The sequence below is a fragment of the Leopardus geoffroyi genome, chromosome B3, assembly GCF_018350155.1.
Source record: "Leopardus geoffroyi isolate Oge1 chromosome B3, O.geoffroyi_Oge1_pat1.0, whole genome shotgun sequence".
In the NCBI taxonomy this organism is placed as follows: domain Eukaryota; kingdom Metazoa; phylum Chordata; class Mammalia; order Carnivora; family Felidae; genus Leopardus; species Leopardus geoffroyi.
The window spans coordinates 68,463,318-68,480,431 of NC_059337.1; the positions used below are offsets into that span (position 1 = coordinate 68,463,318).

General features: G+C 40.5%; 1 protein-coding gene across 5 annotated transcripts in view; it reads right to left on the reverse strand.

The window, feature by feature from the left end:
- The window catches only part of FMN1 (formin 1), a 436,126-nt gene that overhangs the window by 92,678 nt on the left and 326,334 nt on the right, over positions 1–17,114 (reverse strand). For all 5 annotated transcript variants that reach the window (XM_045450122.1, XM_045450119.1, XM_045450121.1 and 2 more), the window contains one exon: positions 4,302–4,394. In XM_045450122.1, coding sequence (XP_045306078.1) covers positions 4,302–4,394 — 93 coding nt within the window. The remainder of the gene's footprint in view (positions 1–4,301; positions 4,395–17,114) is intronic.

Below are 17,114 nucleotides of genomic sequence, written 5' to 3' on the forward strand. Positions count from 1 at the left end.
GGTAGTCATGAGGCCTAAAAAAGAAAGGAGAGCTTCTCTCCCCAGAGTGTCTGGCACACTGCAAAGGCTAACTATCATCCACTGTTGTTACCATCATTATCACTATCTTTGCCTCCCCACCACCCCCCCAAACAAAAACATCTTTGTTGAAACCCTCCCCTGAGTTACCTGGAAGTGTTAGACCTTGCTCCTCTCTGAGTCTGTTTGCCTAATTATAGTACCATATTACGTCAACTTCAAACTTGATGGAATTTTCATATTTTAGCACATGCTTTCAGGGCACATCTTATAATCTATGACACATCATGGTTTAACTGTCAACAATTTTTCATTCTTAGTAGTACTTGTAATAATGGTGTTTCTTACAATGAATGGCGTATTACATGAGATAGTACACTTAAAGATGTATAACTGTCATAAAAATTCGGTTACCCAGGATAAATACTGCATGTTTATGGTGGAAGGAAAACCACACGTTTTCTACCAATCACTGAAACATCTACATAAAAAAGTTACTACTATTTAGAACCCCATGGTAGCCAAGAGATATTCCACTTGTATATTCTGCAACATGGCAGAGCCCCGCCTGCTGAACCACAGAGGAACAGCCTAATGAACTGGCAGGCTGCCATATCCTTCTGTTAAGCATCTGCCCCCACCTGAGCCAAACAATGGCCAGGACCAGAGCAAAAGTGGGGAGGGGCTTGCTCCTGAAACTGCATTCCAGGAACCCAGGCTTCAAGCAGAGCAAGAACTTGAAAAGGGGAGTGAAGGAATGAAATGAGAAAGGCTATGGGCCTTGTGTCTAGACTAGTGCTGGCCCATGGAAATATATTGTGAACCACAGATATCATTTTCAGTTTTCTAGTAGCCATGCTTAAAAATGAAAAGAAACAGGCAAATTAATGTTAATAATATCTTATTTTTAACCCAATATATTCAAAATATTATTTTACCATGTAATCAATATAAAAATATCAGAAATGAAATATTTTGTGTTTTCTTATAGTAAGTCGTCAAAATCTGCTCTTGTACACTTGAAGCACATCTCAAATTGGATCAGCCACATTGCAATTGCCCAACAGCTTCATGTGGCTGGTGCCTGACATTTATATTGGACAGTACAATTCTAGACTGATGTTTGACCAACTCAGCTACGTCATAACAGTAACAGGCTATTTCAACAGGGGCTCTTTTTACCACACAATATTGGGAATGTTTAAGGTTCCTACAATATTACATTTTATTTTTATATTTTAAAATTCTATATAAACAATAGCTTTCCTTTAAATTCTCTTTGTGCTTTGTTTTAGCTGTTTTTGTTTTAAATGTGATTTGAGGTTATTCCTAATGTCCTTCCCATCTTCCTTTCACTATGTTGGTTCAAGGGGCACTGACTCCTTTATTCAGTGGCAGATCTTTCCCAGTAAGACAGTCCCTGAGAGACGAACAAGGAGTGAGTGATGTACAGCAGGCTCCTGAATAAACACGTTTTGTTTTGTTTTGTTTTGTTTTGTTTTAAGTAGGCTCGATGCCCAACGTGGGGCTTGAACTTACAACATTCAGAGTAGGAGTCGTGCTTCACCGACTTAGCCAGCCAGGTGCCCCTGACTGAATAAACATCGTCGAAGACACACGGAATGGTGTGGTGTGAAGGGTGACTTAAGCTGGACAATGGAGTTTCTCAACCTGGGCTACACACTGGCATCATCTGGGGAGTAAATCAATAATGCTAATGCCTGGGCCCACCCCCAGAGATGCTGATGGTAGGTTTGGAGTTTGGCCTGGGTATCGGAATGTCTACAAATCTCTCCCAGGTGATTCTAGTGTGCAGCCAGGGTTGCTCTAGAGTTTTTCTAGAACATCTTACTGTTGCCACACTCTTGCCTCACTGACATAAGGTTCAGTTTGCCTCAACTCAATTTCTTCTTTCAGAACAGACCAGAAGAACTTAACAGAGAAGAAGCTAACATACACCTCCAGACAGTGATTTGCAAATTCCCTTTCTAAGGCACTAAAGATTTTCAAGGCTCTAAATCTACTTGTATTCTCTATTTTTCCAACAACAAAAAATAGAATTCATGATATAAGTTTTAAGATGCTAGCTAGTTCCAAGAGAAAGGAGTATAAAGCCATTGTAACATACAGGCTTATAATACCTAAATATACACACTGCAGAATTTTCCAGATTTAGAATAACAATTAAAAATAAAAACAGAATCTAACAACAGATGAGCCTCATTTCAAGTTAATTCTACATATATCAAAAGCAGAAGTTATTAATTGGGGGTCAGCAAAAAGGAAACCCTTCATGCTTTTTCTTCAGGCCATTTAGGTTATATTTATATGGCATAATACTAAAGCAATGTATCTACTGTGATAACTCACATATAAAATACACCTAATTTTAGTCACATAACACATAAGGGGTGGTATCACTCTTTGCTCTTAAGATGGTACTTTGTCTGATAATATCACTTCCATCATAGAAGAGGTTCAGCAGTGGCCAAGAGACAACTCCTGACTTCTGCTTCTACACAAACAAGCCCTCACCAAGGAGGAGGGAACAATGATCTCTGCACCAAAGGAACAGCTGGAAAGGAGTTTCTCTGACTCACGGACTGAGAATTTTCCTGCCAATTCCCAAGGTGGTTTGGCCATACTTTCTGGATTCACCCTGCTTAAATGGTCTTTTGTTGACGGTGTGGTATCACGGGGCCTTATTAACAACTAGAAAGAGCATGTTGATACATCCCCAGAGCTTCCTGCATGTATTTCCTCTGACTTTCTAGCAAAGACAAAAGCTCCCTCTAACTACCCCATGCTTTTTTACTGATATAATTGACACATATTAGTTTCAGAGGTACAACACAATCATTTATGTATATACTGCAAAAGGATCATCACAATACGTCTAGTTAATATCCATCACCATACATAGTTACAACACTTTTCTTCTTCTGATGAGAACTTTTAAGATCTACTCTCTTAGCAACTTTAAAATATACAATACAGTATTATTAACTATAGTCCTCATACTGTACAATACATTCCCATGACTTAACTTGCTTCATAACTGCAAGTTTGTGCCCCACACTTATATTATGATTCACATCATAAGCTGGATTTGAAAAAAATTGAATAGGAAATATCCACAAGGCATTAAACTTCTACATTCACTAACAGAGATCAACCAAAGTTCTCTACCCCTGCCAAAATCACGGAGGAAGGAACATAACTTAGTAAGATTTCTAAATAAGTGCATAAATGCACTAAATAAGTAGTCTCATGCCTATGACTTCGATCTACTAATCCCAAATGGTTGATGAGGGCCAAGTGACTTCATGTGTGACATTCATTTGGCCCCAATTTTCTATTCTGAAAAGGAATAAAAATACAACAAAAGGGTCACATGGGTGACTCAGTCAGTAAAGTGTCTGACTTTTGATTTTGGCTCAGGTCATTATCTCACAGTCTGGGGATCAAGCCCTGCGTCGGGCTCTGCAGTGACAATGTGGAGCCTGCTTGGGATTCTCTCTCTCTCTTTCTCTCTCTGCCCTCCCCCCAACCACACTCACTTGCACATGTGTGTTCTCTCTTCCTCTCTCTCTCTCAAAAAAAGACATTAAAAAAATACAACACAAGTTTTTAAGATGCTATACTGATAAACCTAGGGAGATAATCACCAGCTGCTTGTTCAGGCTGACAGCAAATCTGAAAGGCATGACTGCATAAGCCTTGACTGTATGTCATTCAGCAGGTAACATGTACTGAGGATTCCCTTGGGCTCCATGAAGAGACAAAGAAAACGTCTTCCCTCAAGAAGTTTACAAGAACAGGAGTAACATTAAAGGATTTAACATATTAAAAAGGGTTTGAAAGGTGATATAAAAGTAGCAGAACAGGGGCACCTGGGTGGCTCAGTTGGTTAAGTGGCCGACTTCGGCTCAGGTCATGATCTCACAGTTAGTGAGTTCGAGCCCTGCGTCAGGCTCTGTGCTGGCAGCTCAGAGCCTGGAGCCTGCTTCCGATTCTGTGTCTCCCTCTCTCTCTGCCCCTCCCCTGCTTGCTCTCTCTCTCTCTCTCTCTCTCTCAAATAATAAACACTGGAAAAAAAAAAGTAGCAGAACAATTCTATCTACACTGAGTAGATAGAGGGAGGAAGGAAGATGGACTGGCTCCAGTCACTGGAGCTGCTAGTGGTCAGCAGGGATGTGACGGGCCGTGGGCCTCAGAGAAAAGTCCAGGGAATGGCAGATGTTTCAGAGATTCATGGATGTGTAGCTGATGCAGTTCCCTACCTTTCTGGAAGAACTCTTCTAGTTTGTCCTTGAAAGGCTGGAGATACTCCTTCGGTGACTCCCTGCACACCACCATCATCTGTTTCTCACTTGCTGTGAAGAAAAGTTGGGAATTAGATTTCTTGAAGAACATGTACTTGCTGAGCTTATGCTCTGTGTTATGCTCTTTGGTATTAAGTGTGCAAAATCCTTATCAATCACTGTTTAAGCAAATTCCAGGGCAAAAAAAAAAAAAAAAAAAAAAGAAAACAAAACCAGAAGCAACACGAACAAATAAAAATAGTCATCTTACTCCACACCTTTCTTCAGCAAAAAAGAAATGCACCACCTTCAACCTTCCTTTTAGAGATGCAGAAAAATCTGACTCGGGACAGGTAAAGTATTGCGCTTTTGGTCTCTCAAAAAAAAAGACAGGCAAGAACTACTGAATTCCCAGGGAATTAAAGGCCCTTATCCTCTTCAGATTTGTGCTCCAAAAGTAGAGCTTGAAATAGGTTTTGCAGAAATTCCAAAGCAACCAAGTTGCCTGGAACCCCCCCACATCCCAGCATGAGAAGGAAGCCCAGGTCAGGGAGGACTGACCCTCTCTTTTCATGCTTCTCATTCACCCACCCTTCCCTTTAATATTCCACTAATGCATGTGAAATTGTTTTACATGTGACATACTTCAGATAGAAATTATAAATGGATTTATAATTTATAATCTACAATCTTTCATTTATAATAGATAGTTTTTTGGATAATCACATCCCCTCAAATTAGACAGTTCTGATTTGGTCATATGGAAACCCCACTAACCCACAGTTCACCATCACAGTGGCAATGACTACTATTTACTGAGATGGGGAATAGTGGAAAGTTATGATCTTTCTATTGTTCTGTTTTAAGGGAGAGAAGATCAAGGGTTAACTCTGAGGCTTGTTAAGTTTTCTTTGGTCCGTGTGAATTATAAGGCAAACTCGTCCACTGAAAACAAAGAGGAAAAGATGTAAGACAAGATAAAACCATGGATGGGTGCTCGTTGCTAATTAAATTCAAAGTCTGGGCCTTCTCCAACATGGTACCATCTGCACCCTTCACGTCTATTTCCACATACATTTGACCAACCAAACCAAAATTCTGCAGTGCTTCCAAATCCTATCAGCCAACATTCTCAGTTCCACCTCTACGTTCATGTGGTTCTCCATCCGTTCTTCTGGAGTGTCATACATACTTATAACTGCAATAGACAAAGTCCCACTCGTCCTAAAACATCTCTCTGACATGCTGCCACCAGCATAAAGCCCTTTCCAATCCAAAGTTCTTGCATCCTTCAAGTATCTCTAATACCTTCTGTATTTATGTTTTACCATTCATTATATTTGTTTGTGTACTTATATTAATACTTATGAAGTCATCATGGAAGTGTCATTCACTTGTCCCAAAACTTCTCCAGACAGTTCTATGCAGATGTGGCCAAAGTGTATGATTTCCTCATCTTAACCACATTCTATTCTTTTTTGGAGAGAGATGGAGAGAGAGTGCATGTGCGCGCAAGCGCACGCAAGCAGGGAATGGGCAGAGAGAGGGGGAGAGAGAGAATCCCAAGCAGGGTCCATGCTGTCAGTGCAGAGCCCGACACGGGGTTCGATCTCACAAACAGTGAAATCATGAACTGAGCAGAGATCAAGAGTTGGATGCTCAACCGGCTGAGCCACCCCAGGTGCCCCTTAACTACATTCTCATGTGAAGGAAGATAAAAAAAAAAAATCAGCAATGCTGACCCAGACTCAGAGTGGGCTTTCCAGGAGTACAGCATGACCTCCTCATCTTTTCCTTCTTTTCTTTCTTTCTGGCACCGAGGGTCCCACAGTCTCCACTCTGCAAACACTGTGATTGTCCCATGCTGATTTGAAAGGGCTCAGTGTCATCTAAAGACTCTCCCCACCCCCAAACATCCACTCCTTTATGGCATAAGACATAAGCAAGGTAACCTGTCTTATGATACCTCCAGATTAGTTCTGAGGGTAGACCTACAAGCAGGAGATTGGTCAGAAACACTTTGGAAGGTGTCTGCTTTCAAGAATCGACATTTTTCAATGAACTTTCATGGCCACATAAACTTTCCTGATGATATCCAGCTATGATTTTGAGAGCACGGGTAGCCATATTTAAAAGAGAGGTGGAATTTCTTACAATATAAATTGGGAGAATTTAAATTCTTTAGCCCTCTATTATGTCCAAATTCCAACAATTCCATTTATAGAGAACTATTTTTCATAAACACAGATAATATATGGTAAGGTATGTCTGTACTTCAGTAATAGGACATAATTAAAGCCATGACAATAATTTCTTCAAGGTTACTGCTCCCTAGCCAGAGTAAAGCCAAAGGCACAGCTTGTTTTTTCAATAACAAAAGCAAAATTGCTACTTCTGCCTGAATTAAAAAGATTGATCATTGTGGCTCTTCCTTTGTCCTGGCTGTGGTGATAGAGCTCACGGGGTCTAGGGAACAGCTCAGATTTTGAGGCCATATAGTGGTATAGTGAAGGGCTTGTGCTTGGATCAAGTCCTTCGTGGGCTCAGCAGGGGGCTGTGCCTTGTTTCTCTCATCTGCACAGCAGGGACCCCCTCCCAGACATGATATGAGAATTAAGTGAGATGATGCATATAACATGGTTTGCAGAATGCCTGGCACTGGCAAGTGGCCTCACAAACACTATTTTTATGATTTAGTAAAATTGGTTGGGAAACATGCCCCATCCAGAATGGTAACAGAGTCACGGCCGAGAATCAGTGACTACAAATGCTACGCACCAGATTTACAGAAACATGCTCTCTGTTAGGAACACAAGGATGATAATTTTTGTTCCTTTGCTGAAGTTCTACCACCCACTGTTAGAATTCCCTGAAGAAACTCCTGAGAAAGATGAAGCAAGTATGAAGCAAGAGCCCTAGGCCTCTGGGCCTCAAGGTTCTGAAATCAGAAACTGAAGCCAGAGCGCGCAAGAGCAGCTCCCTGGCTGGGCTCGGAGGTCCTCCCTGCACCTCAACCGGCCCAGCTTCCCACGTGACCTGTTAGAATCAAACTTCTTTCCGTGATCAGAGCAGAAGGGTGCTCTCTGACCAGCTCACAGACCGTCCCCACACAGTTGCACGTTCCAGTGACCAGGCAGCTCACCCACTCCCACTTATTAACTTGGCTTATCTGAGATGCTTTCCAGCAGACAAATAGGAGACCTGAAGATTAATTAATGATGACACCGGAGACTGGCAGTGCACAAAGGGGAGAGGTCACTGACAAATCCACAAATGTCGCTTATTGTCCAACCAGAGGGCGCGTATACAATATCGCCAGACCACCAAGGTTGCCTCAGCCACGGGCCGAGCCAGCGTTTCCAATGTTTAAAGCCTAAGTCACCCTACATTCTCTTTCTTGTTATCTATTAAATTTGGGGCAGAATTAAAAATATATTGATTCCTGAAGTTAGATAGTAAGTGATGGTCATGAGAGAGAGATTAAATATTGAAAAGCAAAACATAAGGGAATAATGGACACTAAATGGACAGAGTTATTTTAACTCATTTAAAAGATGAGTGCTTGTGAAGCATTTCAGTGAAGGATATGGCCTTGGATGTTTTAAGATTTCAGATATTAGACTGTTAAGGTTAAAGGTGGTTGTCTTGTTTTTTGTTGTTTTGTTTTGTTTTTGCCCCATAAGAACAAGGAATAAAGTTTGTTGAGCCATTTTATTTATTTATTTATTTATTTATTTATTTATTAAAAAATTTTTTTTAATGTTTATTTTTATTTTTGAGAGAGAGAATGAATGGGGGAGAGGCAGAGAGAGAGGATTTGAAATAGACTCTGTGCTGAGAGCAGAGAGTGCAACCATGAGGTCATAACCTGAGCTGAAGTAGGAGGCTTAACCAATTGAGCCACCCAGACACCAGTGGGTCTGTTGGACCATTTTATTTTTTTATTTTTTTTATTTTTTTTCAACTTTTATTTATTTTTGGGAGAGAGAGAGAGACAGAGCATGAACGGGGGAGGGGTAGAGAGAGAGGGAGACACAGAATCGGAAACAGGCTCCAGGCTCTGAGCCATCAGCCCAGAGCCCGACGCGGGGCTCAAACTCACGGACCGCGAGATCTTGACCTGGCTGAAGTCGGGCGCTTAACCGACTGCGCCACCCAGGCGCCCCTGTTGGACCATTTTAAAAGCATGGGTAGGCTGCAAGACTATAGAGGCAAGGCCTACATATAATTAATTAATCAAAACCTAAGACATGTCTAATTGCTCAAACGTCCATGGGCATTTTTTAGGAGAACATGGAACATGTTTCTTTGTCTGAGTTGAAGGATCTGTGGGCTTAGAGGAGTCACAATACATTTTTAGAGGAAAGGAGAGATTTATCCAGACTCTGCTTTTTTCAGTCTGGAAGGCTCTATTCTCTGCTTACCTAATTCCTACTCCACCCCCTCCATGGCTCTGTGCCAGTTTTACTTCTCCCTCAGTTTTACAAATTCCCCATCCTTTCCAAAAGTCCCAAGCTCCAAGGACCATTATAGAGGATTGTTGTAGCAACATTCAGAACTGTGACCAGAGCATATCTTTTATCAATAGGGTTTACATGAGAGATATAAATCAGAGTCAGGTATAAAGGGCATAGAATGCTGGGTTAAGGAGTTTATCCCAAAGGAATTCATTCAACAAATACATCAGTTCACCAAATATCCCCTTGTATGTCAACTAAATGCACAACTTACATTTGGTACTGAGGATGTATTAGTGAAAAACCCAGACTAAAATCTATGGCCCTCGGACATTGTAGTGAATGGGTCACCAACAACGATGGGTAGGGCACATAGTAATTATTGTTTCTAGGAATTAGAACTGCTTGTAAACAGTGTGAATTATTTCCTCCCATATTAACATAACTGTACTCTGGTATCTCTTTTTAGCAATACCAGCACAGTATAGTGTCTTCCTAGTGTTTTCCACATGAAATACACACACACACACACACACACACACACGCACACACACACAGAACTTTCAGTTTTCTACCCCCAAACACACTTTTATCAAAAGAAAGTCAAAAAAACAAAAAAAGAAAAAAAATGCAGAAATCAAAATCACAATATGAACACAATAAACCTACACACTTCTTTTTCATGGTATTGGCCTTGAACTGAAATAGCTAGGGAATTACATTAAATCCAATGCATTAAAATGGTAAAATAAAAACAGCTTTTGGGGGTTTCTATGGAAGGGGAAAATTATACATAAAATTAGAAAAAAATTAAGAATTTTTCAACTTTGATTATTAAAGGTAGGCACAATAGAGAGTATACTATTTAAAAAAACTTCTTACAAAAAAAGACTACATGAAGGAAGGCTTCAGGTTGACTTAAGTCAAACACAAATGATAAAAGCTTAAAATAAAAAGTGCTTATGGCAAGTTCCTGAGCTCTGATGCTAAATACGGGGGGCATCTTAAGGCTTAGCATGGTGAGTGATAAGTAGCATTAGAGGAAATCCTGGGTAGGGGGAATAGAAAATCTGTTCTAGAAGAGACCTACATAGATTATATTCTGTAGGGGATTGCCAGGCACATTCTGCTAAACAGCCCCTAAAGTCAAATTTCTGGGCTTGAATCAAACCAATGTACATTAATGACTCTGGTGTGGACAACCTATATGTAATCAAAGGTGTTTTCATTCATTACCCTTGATTTGGAAATTCAACTGATGTATTTATTACGTCCAAATCATGCCTCTTAGTGACTGTATTCATCCAAAGGAAAAAATAATCTGTATCCTGAGTACTCAAAAAACTTGACTGGGCAACTGGGTATTAGGAGTGAAACTACAGGCCTCATATACATTGTACCTGGGTTATCTCGTTAACACAGAAATAATGTAGACACACAGATGGATTCACATATGCCAGTGCTTTTTCGTGTCTGTACATGCACAGTGTTTATGGCTCAAAAGCCACTGAGAGAGCATTATGCTGAGTGAAGGAAGGAAATCACAAAGAACTACAAATTGTATAATTCCACTTATATGAAGTGTCGTGAATAAGCAAATCTAGAGAGACCAAAAGTAGATGATGGTTGCCTATGGCTAGGGGGGAGACTGAGGAGGTGATAGCTAAAGGGTATGAGGTTTTTTTGGGGTAATGAAATTTTCTAAAATTGTTTGTGGTGATGGTCTTCTGTGAATACACCAAAAATCATTATATAGTACATTTTAAGTGGATGAATTATAGAAAATGTGATTATATCTCAAGCCATTTTTTAAAAAAGCGATTAGAAACTCTGAGTCTTAAATTAAAACCATAATATACAGATAAGTGAAGAATGTTCTTTTTGTGCTTATTTTTGCAAGGTACAATGATTCTTCAAATCTTAGATGTGACTGTGTCTTCGTTTCAACAGTTACCATGGATCCGAAGTTTGAAATACACATGTACTTGAGAAATCAAACACATTAGTTTTAGAAAGGTACCAATAAATGTTATAAAAATAAAAGACCCATTAAATAAATAATTGGACTTAAGAGAAGTACTGGCAAGACACTTAAAGAATTTGCTAACTTTTAGGGGCACCTGAGTGGCTCAGTCAGTTAAGCATCTGCCTCCTGATCTTGGCTCAGGTCATGATCTCACAGTTCATGGGATTGAGCCCTGCATCGGGCTCTGTGCTGACAGCATGGAGCCTGCTTGGGATTCTGTCTCTCTCTCTCTCCCTCTTTCCGCCTGACTTCCCTGCTCATGCTCTCTTTCTTTCTCTCTCCAAATAAATAAATAAACATTAAAAAAAAAAGAATTTTCTAACTTAAAAAAAATTCAACCCAAGCTTTGGTATTTTCTTGTGGCATAATAATGCTTATGTATATGAGTGTATCTACCATACACACACACACACACACACACACACACACACACATAGCAACAATCAATACTTTAGGAAATCCTCTTCCTTGAACTACTCTTAATCTGAAGATACATTTATTTCTTAGTTTTCCATACCACTGATTGGCTGGGGACGTTATTTAATACCTCTCTTAGTTTCTTGATACATAAAATTTCATGAGGACTAAATGAAATGTACCTGAAAAATCCTTTGTATATCGAACAGTACATTCTATCTGCAATATTCTTTATCCATTTGAAATATTTAAACACTACTAAGCCTAGATAGATAACATATTGTACATGACTGTACTCTTTTCATTTCCAAGAACCAGGAAACAGTAACAATCATCCCACAAACTCTTTGTATTAAGTTAACATTTCTAATATTTACGTGTTTAGTAAACAAATCATTATGTTATAAATATTTGAATCCCTTTCACATCCAAACCATCTTCTAAAAATTGCTCAGGCTCTTTTTTTTTTTATTTCTTACTCACCACGTACTTTCAGACCCATTGACATCCACCTCACCCCTCTGATGACACTGAGAAAACACTCTGAAGTTACCAAGGAATCCATCCTACTGTCTGCTCCCTTTCTCTTCTTTTTAATCTTGTCTTGGCTCACTGCCCAGCAGGATTCCATGTTCAACACTTGCCTTTCCTGAAATACTTTGTCCCCTAGCTCTGTGCCCCACTCCTGGCTTTCCTCCTAACTCTGACCATCCTGTCTCTTTTGCAGCCTCACCCTTCTATAATCAACCATTAAGTGTTAACGTTCTCTACTATTATTTGCTTTCTTCTCGTGTTTGCTCTCTACCTCAAGAAAATCTCACGCAGGTAAACGTTGCAGTAACCATCATGAGGACTACGACTCCCAAAGCGACATGTCTAGACCACAGTTTCACCTCCAAAAGAGCTGCCTCAGTCAGTACCTTCTTGCCTGGTCCTCCCACATCTACCCTTGCCTCCATCTGATTTGTTCTTCACACTAGAGTCAGTGATCTTTATAAAATACACATCTGACTATACCAATCCCCTGCTTAAACCTGCCGGGGGCTTCCACTACTCCTCCAGATTGGCCCTTCCAAGGCCCTGCATGGGCTGGCTCCTGCTTGCCTTCCCAGCCTCACTCTCCTGGCCACACTCTGCACTCTAGACACATGGCCATCTCCCAGTTCCTCAAACACCATCAGGTCCCTCCCCGCATCAGTGTGTTCCTTCTCCAGTGACATTCTCCTATGCTCCTAGTAACCAGGCCTTGTTAGTGGTTAGTTGTTGTTTCAATCTCAGCTCAAAGATCACTTCATCAGTATTTCTTTTGGACCCTCCATTCTATACCAATGAGGTTTCCTCTGTTATAGTCTCATAGCACTGATACTTCTCCTTTGTAATTATAACTTTCATGATTGGCTGCCTCTCCCATTAGGCAGAAAGAGTATATTTTGCATATTGTTCTATTCCCAGCACCTATTATATTGTCTAGCCCATAGAAGATACTTAATGAGTATTTACTAAATAAATGAATAAACCACCAAATGGCAGGGGTGGTGGTGGGGAGTCCTATACACAAGCAGTACAGATCTTAATGCCTTGATAGCATTTGGCTCTAGTATCACACGTACATATATAGATGTTTATATACACACAGATATGTGAAAAATATATCTCTTGATATGTATAAGTATAATCCATGTAGATGGATACAGGGACTGGAGAAAATGGACTGGATATCAACCATGTTCATTCACATTCATGAATTCAGATAGGAGACACAGATTCATTATGTATGTATGTATGTATGTATGTATTTATTTATTTTTGAGATACACATTTTTCTTTTTTTAGTCTCAAAAGCTAGATTCAGAATTCTTAGAAAGGAAATAGTCATTATCGGAAACAAAAATCTTTGATTAATTCTTAGGGTCAAGCATCCCACCATCTCTACAGGAGAGCTTGGGTGGGTGTTACCTAATATTTTGGCTTTAGGGAAAAGTGACATTGTCTTTCATAACAGGAAGAAGAGCTTGGGTCCCTTTCAGAAGGAGAGATGAATACAGAGGAAGAAAGACAGAGAGGAACCGTTGAGTTGGAGAAGGCTGGTCGCTGGGGCATCCCCTTAGCTTCAGTAAAGCCTCCTGAACTCACAGTGCTTGCTGTGAGCATGTGAATACTCAAGGTGCTGAATCTTACACCAAGTCTGGACCTAGCACAGAACAAAGATACCTTACAAGGAGGTAGAGGTGCCCCCTCCAACAAGGAATAGAAGATTGGAGGTACCAATCCTCTTTCCATCAAACCTTATGGACAGCTCTGTTTTTCTACAGAGATTTTGGAGTAAATTGCTCTTAGATCATAGGAGACAGGGTGGTTTCTATGCCTACTATGCACACACATGGGTTACACAAATATTCATACATTCAAAATATTGAGTATCTGCACTATAGCACTGTGTTAAATGTTGGGGGGTGGTACTATTTAACCAGAGGTATTGGCCATCTTTCCTCTAAAAATGTTTGTAAGAATCTAGAAACAGAGAGAGATAAATCAACAAATTGTAATGTAGTGCAGTGTCATGGGACACTGGGTAGGGGCTTCCAACTCAGACTGGGGTCGGGAGGTGGTGGCCAGGGAAACTTCTCCAAAACAGATAACTTATGAGTTCAATTGAAAAAAGTTCAGGAGGAGTTAGCCAGCCAGCCAAGGAGAATGAAGGAAGAGGGAAGTAGTTGCAGAAAGAGGAAATATGATGAGTGAAAGTAAAGCATGATGGGAATGCATTTGTCTTTGGGGATAAATTAAGTGGTAATAGTATGGCTGAACCTCAGGGACAAAGAGCTGTTCTCTTTCCCAGATATTTAGTGTCCTGTGTTTTGAATCACTTAGATTTTTATTCAAAGGCACTGCATTCAGGAAACTGGATTCAAAGGAGCTGGGACCACCATGATTGGGGAAAGGAAGTCACAAAGTGCCACAGAGGTAGAAGGCTTGTCATTTTAAATAAAGTAGCCAGGAAAAGTCTCACTGTGAAGATATTTGGCTGCAGACTTGACTAGAGTAAGGAAGAGAGCTGTAAGTTTGAGGAGCGAAATCAAGAGTGTTATTTAGGACATGTTAAATCTGAGATGTCAATTAGATACTCATGTTCTACATAAACGTTTGCAGTTCAGGCTTCATGGATGGGATAGAAAAATGTAGCCAAAGAAGGGAAGGGCTGCAAGACAAACCCTGGTTTGTCCTCCACAGGTGGTGGAGGAGAGGCCCACGAAGGATGGAGAATGAGCAGCTGGATAGAAAAGTAGGGCTGTGGAGGTGCCTGTGTGGCTCAGTCGGTTAGGCATCTGACTTCAGCTCAGGTCATGATCTCACGATTCGTGAGTTCAAGCTCTGCGTTGGGCCCTGTGCTGACAGCTCAGAACCTGGAGCCTGCTTTGGATTCTGTGTCTCCCTCTCTCTCTGCCCTTCCCCTGCTCATGCTCTGTCTCTCTTACTCTCAAAAATGAATAAATGTTAAAAAAAAAAAATTAAAAAAAAAGTAGGGGTGTGGAGTCACATGGTCTGAGAGGAACCCAGTATTGCAAGGAAAAAAGAGCAGTCATCTGTGTGCAATACTGTTGAAAGGTCAAGTAGAAGACAGAGAAGTGGCCACTGATTCTAGCAACATGGAGATCTCTGGTCTTCTCAAAAGCAGTTTCAGGGACTAGGGGATAAAAAGAGGAAGAGGGGTGAGGTTAGTGGAGACAGATTCTATAACCACTTGTTTAAGTAGTTAAGCTAGAGAAAGAATAGCAAAATGAAGACAATCATTCCACCCAAGAAGATACTGTCTAGAGCTACTCTGTTCAAGAGTGGGTGCTCCTTTCCCCAAAGGAATGTTGTGTAAAAATAAACCCACCAGGAAGCTTGAGCCCAGGGGAGTCCCATGATGCTGATTCACTTCACAGAGGGAGGCTGACCAAGATCAAATTCACCTTAATGTCCCATGATCATGAGTATTCTCCATGAAAAAATTTAAGCAAAAGTGACAGGGCCAAGTGAGGACATGCCAACATGCTTTAGGACTTTTGGAAAGACTTGCGAAGCTGGGCCACCAGCTACAGCCTTTGCACGGAATTGTCTAAGGCACTATTCAAAAGTCCCCCCTATCAAACATCACAGCTGAGTCAGAATTTCCACTGTGATGATTATGTGGTTATAGACGCAGCCTTGGTCTGCGAGACATTAGCATGAAAAATATTCATTAATCACCTACCCATGACTAGGCCTAAATATAGACGGATCAGGCATGACTTGATTTATAGGGTGTTAAGCGATCCATCCATTTATTTAAAAACATCCCTTCTCATGGTCCCCATGAAAATCGTCACCATTAGAAGCTTTCCCTTGAACTGAAGATGCTAACTTCAGAAGATCTCTTTAGACATGCATACATATGAATTTAAAAGGAAAACACTTGGGGCGCCTGGGTGGCGCAGTCGGTTAAGCGTCCGACTTCAGCCAGGTCACGATCTCGCGGTCCGTGAGTTCGAGCCCCGCGTCGGGCTTTGGGCTGATGGCTCAGAGCCTGGAGACTGTTTCCGATTCTGTGTCTCCCTCTCTCTCTGCCCCTCCCCCGTTCATGCTCTGTCTCTCTCTGTCCCAAAAATAAATAAACGTTGAAAAAAAAAAAATTTAAAAGGAAAACACTATTAAAGAAGAATTCATTAACATTTTAGTATAAATTAATTTCTCAGACTGGTTTGGAAAGGCTGGGGATGTCAAGCAATAGATGGGAAAATTGTGTTATAATGGAAGAAAAAGGCACATTCAGCCATGGTTCTGATCTCCAGGTAGACTGTATTAACAGGAAACCTCAGGCAGGCAGCCCTAATCACAAAGTTCCTGAGCAACTGAAAGGGAAGGGAACTCATGCTATCATGCTCAGAACAGTCATCATTTAATACTTTCATACCTTTTTTAAAGTGTCTTGGCCTCTGCATCACACACTCCCCTCCATAGTTTTATAAGGGCTGCATTTATATATGTATTTTATACACTTGTATTTGGCAGAGTAACACACGTACCTTTATTCTATTAAAGATATCACGCACACTTTCTCATTTATTTCACAGAATGCACATGCACTGTGTTTAATAGCCATATCAAATGTCATCAAATAAATGTACCCTAGTTTATCTAACAATGCCCCCACAGTTGAACAGTGAAGTCCCTTCTCGCTTATTCTTGTAGTCAGTCAGGCTTTAAGTAAATTCTGTGCCCAGAAAAACTTATTCAGTTTAAGATTACTTCTTCGGGTTAGATTTGAAAAGTATAATTATGGGTAAAATAAAACATTGTTAGGGTTCTTGATACCTATGGTCAAACTGCTTTTGGTACAACACAGATTATACTGAAATGGGAATGATCAAAGGGAGAGATTTTTTAAATTACAACTGTGCCTTCTGTATTTGTGCCTTGCAGAGGTGGCTGGCTACATGTAAGCTACAATTGTGCCCATCACCATAATATGGGGGCTAGGGTCCTTGCATTTGAAGTGATTTTACTCTAGAATGTAAGATATGAGATGATCATCCATGCACTGAGGTAGTTTCCTGAAAGATGACTGTACCTGGCAACAAGCAAAAGTTGACACAAAATAATTTGTGATGTAACTGCAACATAAGGGTAGGTTTGAGGTCTGTCCCTGAAAGCAGCCTTTCTGAAAGGCCCCCCTGGCCCCATTTAATTGGAATGAAAATTACACTATCACCAATACCAATGGAGTTATCTGAATGGGCTTGGGGAACTGTCTACAGGCATATTTACATTAAGCACTCAGATTTCTGAAGTATACATTTACAAAATTATAAACACATTATTTTAAGATGTTCAGACCTGTGAACCAAGAATATTAAACGGTCTGGACAC